General features: G+C 52.3%; 1 protein-coding gene across 1 annotated transcript; it reads right to left on the bottom strand.

The window, feature by feature from the left end:
- Positions 1–4319: 4319 nt before the first annotated feature.
- OLIG1 (oligodendrocyte transcription factor 1) lies at positions 4320–6612 on the bottom strand. The gene has a single exon (XM_031005225.3). It carries the CDS (start codon positions 6485–6487, stop codon positions 5669–5671), a length of 819 nt encoding a protein of 272 aa, XP_030861085.1. The 5' UTR covers positions 6488–6612; the 3' UTR covers positions 4320–5668.
- Between the last annotated feature and the right edge of the window lie 606 nt (positions 6613–7218).

Below are 7218 nucleotides of genomic sequence, written 5' to 3'. Positions count from 1 at the left end.
TAAAATGCTTACAACCCTGCTTGGTGCCCGATAACACAATGAGCTCCTATCAGCACCATTGTTATTTTTATTACTAGTAGTAATGCTCTGCCATTTCTGCAGAGTAGCTTCTCCTTCCCACCTGCCTGCCCCCAGGTGAGTTGGCTTTTCTTTTTTCTTTCTTTTTAACCTCACAGACGAGTCTTCTCGTCTGCTCTTGTGATTTTGAAGTCTCCTGGTCCTATGACTTTGGCATTCTCTAAGGAGCTACCCACATCACTTAGAAGCTTCTGGGACACAACAGCCCTTATTGAATCCCAGTGCTGGGAGCCTGTTTCCTGGGCCCCATGGCTTGCCTTGGACTGGTGCTCCAGGTACAGGGCCTGTCAGGGGCGTCTGTCCTCTATTTCAGGTCACCACTGCAGAGGGGCCTGTTGGGGAATCACTCGTGTCCATGAAAAACACTCAACAAAAAGATGCCGACGACGTTGACACAGGTTCCAGCAGGGTCAGAATGTCTAGTGTCCACATGAAAACACTGTGAGGCAGCCAGGAGGAGAAAGTCTCTGAAGCTGTGCCTTCAGAAGCCGTTTTCTCCTTGCACCCTGCTGCCCTTGTCTGTCAGCCGTCTGCTTGCTCACTTTCAGAAACTCGAATGACAAACCCGCAACCGTCAGAGGATCTCTCACAGAGGTGGCCTTGCCTCTGCCACTCCCTGTCACCAGTCTGGGCCTTTCTTGGGGCTAGGGGGCGAGGCTGCCGAAAAAGTTCAGGTGACTCAACTGCAGTCAGGTCAGCCAGCAAGCGATTTGTCCTGAGCCTATCTCTCCTGGATGCCACCAGCAGGGCCAGCCTACAGGCTGAGCAGAGAGGCTGGAAGAGACCAGAGGACTGAGATTTTCCAGGGGAGGGCAGAAGAACATGCTCAGCTCTGGGTGGGGACCTCCTGTTGGGATTCCCATTCCTTATCTCACCAGGACAGACCAAGGAAGCAGCCCGTGCTTCCCCAGAGCAGGCGCTAGTCCCTGGCATTACTGCCTCTGACCACCTGTGTGGCTTTGACTGTGGTTCCCGGCCATCCTGGGCCTTGGTTGCCTTATTCAGTAGGGAGAAGAGAGAATGGATGATTTGCAATTGCCTTTGCCTGCCAGCATTCATGAGACTCAGATATGATTTGGTACCTGCAGCCTTTGTCCCAGGTAGTGGCCTACCTGCGTGCTCTGTCCTCGGTGGTCACTGCAGAAGGCTTAGCATGGACGTAGAATGCATTCTTTTTGCTTTCAATCAAGGCATTCCCCACCCCCCACCCCCCCACCCCCACACACAAAAGCGTCATGCAGCCTGTAGTGTTTAAGGACTTGGAATATTCATCTCCTTGTCCTGAGCTCAGAGCCTGGCCTGTCAACAGCAGCAGGAGGGAAGGGGGAGAGTTTGCGGAGAGCTCCTAATCCCGTGTGAGCAGAAAGAATGTGGTTTGGTTTCTTTTCAGGCATGTCAGCTTTTACGCTGGGCTTAGTTAAAAATGACAGAATGGGAACTGCCTTAAGAACGATTTTCCGATGTCTCCATAAATAATGAGACTAGTTTGTGTGCAGGTTTTGAGGAATATCTTGCTACTCCAGTTTTGCACGTTAACTGGATCTTACTTGGAAACAGTATTTCTAACGTCTTTCCCCACACCTAAAAATCTGCTGGAGAAAAGTGAATTCATGTTTTTGAAAAACATGGCATTTTTCACCCCATTGCTTTGTAAGCTTACTTCAGTGAATGTGGTAATCTTCTTATTGAATATTTATTGTGTGTGCAGAAGAGAAAAGAGGCAGTGAAGAAGCAGGAAAATACCTTCTGAGGGAAATATACTTTCCTAGTCAATGCACTGCATACCCAGGGAGCAAAAGTGTCAGTTGAATGACTCTTCCCAACCATCAGCTTGCTCTTGGCAAGTTCATCAGGTATCCTTCTATGGCAGAAAGAAAAGCCCCTTTTCTTCCTGGCTGGCTTCCTAAACACAACAGGAGGCTCCAGGGGGTCTAGTTAGCAGGCTGAGGCTCTCTTGTACCCAGCCTCACCTGCGTACCTAAGCATTCAGGAAAGACCAAACACCTTAAAGTGGAGTGCAAGATGGAAGCACTGTCATTCATCTTCTAAACTTCAATAAGTGGAAACATTTTCCATGATTGGAGAGGAGCCTCTTCCTCGAAGGAGCCACTTACCCTCTAAGCTATATATTTCACAAAGTTACATTTTTATGTCTAGTGTCATCAGTTTCCCTTAGAGGAGAACATCTGTAAGTAGACCATCACTGCGGGCTAGGCAAATCCCATCGTGTATTGATTCTGCCCTCTGTCTACTGATTGCTCACCTGGACTCCAATATATATAACAATATAATTTCTCAGGGCCTTGTGTATTTTCCCATTAGGTTCAGTTTACTCTAATTGCCGGGACCTCACTTTGGTGGTTGGCTGGATGCAGGGAACTTTTTTGGCAGTGAGCCGTGGGTTCCTTCTCATCTTGCTTCTGAGGTCTTAGAGTGCCTTTCTCGAGGAACCTTAGTAAGACCCTCCCAGCTGTCGCAACCCCTTCAAAGGCTAGCTTACACTTGTTCCTTCTGAACAAAGCCCACTCCAGCTAAAATCAAGTATGGTGGACAATTCAGCTAGCTCCTTTGCTGGCGTGACATAGCACTGAAGATTTCTAAAAACAGCTCCATGCTCTAGAACACACATGTCTAAGCTTAAACTCTGCATGCAGAATACACCGCCCTGCCATAGACAGATGTTGAGCAGTCTGACTTTGCATTGTGGACACTGTATATAATTACCTTTTATCTGTTTCATCCTACAGGACTCTTCAATGCTTGCTGGTACTATTTTTTAGGATGTAAACTCCTTCTATAGAGCAAGTCTGCTGATCTTGCTTGGCACAATGGCCAAAAGCACACTACGTGCAGGCAGATAAGTATTTTGATGGCACCCAAAACAGCCCCGTGTGTCCTTGTTAAATTTATTTATAGCCTTTGGCCCTTCTGAAAAGCATGATAGGCTGTGATTTTCTTAGTTAAATAAAAAAAAATCACACACATATAGTATTACTTTTCCTATAAGGCATGGGCGGCTTGTTCCCATTTACAGGTAGAGAAGGGCAGACCCATTTTCTGCCCTGTAGCTTTGGGCTCCTTTTAGAGATGATGTCTGGAATGACAGTGGCATCTAGGTGCTGGTGTTGGACAGTGGGAGAAATTGTTTGTTTCTAATCCCTTAGAAGTATTTTTGTTTCAAGGAGAACCTAATTTGCTTTTGATTTCATTGATTTTCACTTTTTTCCCCTACCCCTTGCCAAGATATAAGGTAAGCAAGGAAAGGCATTGAATAAACAGAAGGCCAGAGTTCAAATCTACTTTTTATAAAAGCTGGTGACTTTACTGGTGGCAGAGTCTAGGAAGCATGAGAAATCCTCTTTTGGAATGAGTTGGTGCACAGAGCACCTTCTCCCATGCCCTGTCCTGACTTCTCCTTAAGGAAATAGACACAGCATGGTAGCCGGGCAATGCCATCTCTCCAGCCACCTCCCACCTCCTTCCCCCACCTCCAAAGTAGTGCTCATTTTCTCTAAATGTGTATATGCCTCAGATAAACCAACATGGATAAAATTGAGTAAGTCATCTCTGGGTTTTCTTTAATTTTCCTCAGGTTAAAGGGGACACTACTTCTCTACTACTCCCCTACATTAAACAGTGGTTGGGTTTCATTAATAATTATGCAGTGTTTCATTATTGCAATGTGAGCAGGTCAGCCTTCCAAATTCTTTTTAAGAGCACCAAACAGACAGAAGAGCTTTCTTCACCTCTTAGGTGAAGACAATTCCAACCTGATTTAAATGATAAGGGGTAGGTGGGTGCAGCAGGGGGAAGCTCATGCTTGTGTGGTATTAAGCTTCTGTCCAAGGATATAGAAAAGGTGGATATCCTGGAAAGATGTTGAGCTACAATTTTATGATAAAGGTATTGCTTAACCCATTTTCCAGGGGATGAAGTTGTAGTTAACAAAGACCTATGCCTGAAGCTTGGCAAAGAATGAATTCCTGGAATTGCCTCTCTCCCTTCTCTATCCCATTCTCTATCCCACCCACCCACTTACCTATAATCCTCATATTTCCCACGAATGCCTGAACTTGAACTACAGTTGCCTGTTCATTGGATTATTTTACAAATCAGGAAGTCACATTTTAAAACCTGGGACCCCGGTCATTTACCTACCTACCTTCACCCCAAGGTTCTAAATCCACTAGGATACAAGGACTTTTTTATTACCAAACAAATCAGACAAAAAATGTAAAAAATCAGACTTTAAATGTTTTATTTTGTTGATTCTGTACAGCGTCAGGAAACAAGGTTAGAAGTAAAATAAAGTGCCAGTTAAATTCGGCTACTACCAACAACCAAAACCTTAAACATAGAAAATCAAAGTAAACTGCGGAAAGGTCATAGCATAACCTTGGGTAAAGGAATTTGTTAACGTCTGTAACAAATCGAAACTGACTACGTATGTAGCTCTTCAACTGCAAGACGGCGAGAAGGAAGACCTGCGGGCCGCGCTGGTCAAGGGCCCGGCCCGCTAAGGAACAGCGGAAAGCGCCTTCCCGCCGTCGCCACCGCAGCTGGGATCCGCTGAGCAGCGGGCGGTTCAGGGCTCCTGGTACTTCTGCGTGTTAATGAGAACGTTCATTAGCGCTCTTGACAGGACGGCGACTGTGAGACGCCTGGTTACCTATTTTAGTAAATCGGGAACACTGGATGCAAGGCGGTTGGTTTTCGTTTTTAAGCAAGCTTAAATGTTGGTTACGCTACTTTTGGGGAAAGGGAGACGAAAGGTGAATCTCGAGTTCTAAGTTGCTTTCTAAGAAACCCCCAGGATTTAAGAGCGAACTCTCTGCGACAAAACACTGGATACGCGAGTCTTAAATACAGCTCTCCAAACAGCTGGTCTACAAAAGCGGACCCACGTCCCAACCCAGCGCACCCTGCGTTGTCCTCGCCCCTACCCACCGCACCCCGACGCCGACCACCTGTCCGCCGAGGGTCCGTCCGTCTGCCACGTCCCAGACCGTCTGCACCGCCTAACTGGTCTTTTTCTGCCTCTTGAGTTCCGGCAGCCTCCTTTGATAGGACCTGGCCGGCGGGAACAAGGGCGCCCGTGGCCTCTGGCGGAGGAGAAGGAAAAGAACCACCCCTCCGCCCCCGCCACTGCTCGAGCGCAGCCCCTAGTACTGGGAGCCGGCGTGCTCCGCTCCGGGGAGGTAGCGCTCGGGGATGGCCTCTCGCTGCACCCGGGGCGCGCCAACCACGGCAAGGCGCCCTAAATTCTACATCGGCCCCGCGAAGCGCGCAACTCCAGGGACAAGGAGAGAGATGTGCTGGGTGAGAGCGAGCACTTTCTGCCTAAAGCCGCTGGAACCGACCCAGAACCCCAAACTGCCCCGAGGCGCCATCGAACATCCGCTCTGGTCACTTTAACGTCCCAGGGGTGGGGGCGGGGAAGGGGGTGCCCGACAGTCCCTTCCTCTGGACTGGAAGGTTCGAAATGCTTTCCTTGCTCGGCCTCGCTCTCCCAGACGCAGGGAGCAGGGGCGCGGAGAAGCTGAGCGGAGGGAGGCCGGGCCGAGGTCGCGCCCCAGGCCCAGGCCCGCCCTCACTTGGAGAATTGCGCCTGCACCGCGGCCAGGCCCAGGCTGGCCGGGACCAGGTGCGGGAACTTGCACACGGCGCAGGTGCAGAGGCCGGGGCCGCCTGCGCCGCCGCCGGGGAGAGCGAACTGGCCGCACGGCGGCTCGTCCAGCGCCAGCGACAGGTACTTGGCGGGGCGCAACGCGTCGGGGGGTCCTACGGCGCCGGGCGCCAGCAGCACGGAGCCGGGCGCGGCGGCGAGCAGGGGCAGCCCGGCCAGCAGCAGGCGCGGCGCGGCGGGCCCGGCGCCCTCGCCCAGCGCGCGGCGCAGCTCCTGCAGCGAGCTGCCCAGCAGTAGGATGTAGTTGCGGGCGAGCAGCAGCGTGGCTATCTTGGAGAGCTTGCGGCCGGGCGCGCCCTGGCAGTGCGCCGCTGAGTAGGGCAGGATGACCTCGCGCAGGGCGTCCATGGCCAGGTTCAGGTCCTGCATGCGCTTCCGCTCGCGGCTGTTGATCTTGCGCCGCAGCTGCTGCTGCTGCTCCTCCTTGGCGTCCGGCCGGGCGCTGCCGCCCGGGTGCGCGCCTGACCCGGGCCCGGGACCTGGAGGCTCGGCCGGCGCCTCCGGCTTCTCGCGCGCAGCCTTGGGGAGGAGGGGGGCCGTCGTGGAGGAGGAGGAAGTGGAGGAGGTGGAGGAGGAGGTGGAGGAGGAGGAGGAGGAGGGCGGCTGCCTGTAGCCCACCAGCTCGTAGAGGGAGGCCCCGAGCTGCAAGTCTCCGGGCCGCTGTGGCCGCAGCATGGTCCCGGGGACCGCGTTCACGCGCGCCTGGGAAACCGCATAGTACATCTGGGAGGCGGTGGGGGCGGCCGAGGACGCCCTTCAGGAACGCCCTGGGGTGGGCCGGTCGGCAGGCCGCCCCTCCCTGCGGACCTGCGCGCGGGGAAACGATGGTGGGGCCCTGGCCCGCGCCCTACCCCTTTAAACCCGGCTTGGGAACCTGCGGGGCAGCGGGTGGCGGGGCGCAGCCAATGGAGGCGCGAGGCCGGGCGCAGCCGCGTGTTCATTGGCTGCTTGTGCCGGGGCCGCGCGGAGGTGCGGCTGGCACCGCTCTAGGAGGTTATTGTGAGCGCCTGTGCCAGCCGCGCGGGACAGGCCCCCTGAGCGGAGTAAGGGCGCCTTTTCAAGGCAAGCGGGGCTGTTGAAGGAGGACTGGTCGCACCGGTCAGGCTGCAACTCACGTGCCTTCCTCCAGCAACTGTCTACTCAAAAACAACCTCCCTCATATATTTTTTTAACTGTGATCACATATTCATAACATAAAATTTACCGTCTTATGTTTAGAGTACTGTTCAGTAATGTTATATGCATTAGTGTGCACATTAAATTGATTTAAATTAAATTCACATTGTTGTGCAACCCATCTCCAGAACTCTTTTCAACTTGCAACCCTGAAACTCCACCCATTAAACAACTCCCCACTCCCCCCCCACCCAAGTTCCTGGAATTCACTCTTCTGTTCTGTCTCTATGAATTTGTTCTACTCTAGGTCCCTCATATAAGTAGAATCATACAGCACT

The sequence above is a fragment of the Gorilla gorilla genome, chromosome 22, assembly GCF_029281585.2.
Source record: "Gorilla gorilla gorilla isolate KB3781 chromosome 22, NHGRI_mGorGor1-v2.1_pri, whole genome shotgun sequence".
Classification (NCBI taxonomy): domain Eukaryota; kingdom Metazoa; phylum Chordata; class Mammalia; order Primates; family Hominidae; genus Gorilla; species Gorilla gorilla.
The sequence above is the reverse complement of the archived record's forward strand: the minus strand, read 5'-3'. Positions and strand labels throughout refer to the sequence as shown.

Coding starts and splice junctions, on each gene's coding strand:
- OLIG1 (XM_031005225.3), bottom strand. CDS start 6,487: ATGTACTATGCGGTTTCCCAGGCGCGCGTGAACGCGGTCCCCGGGACC.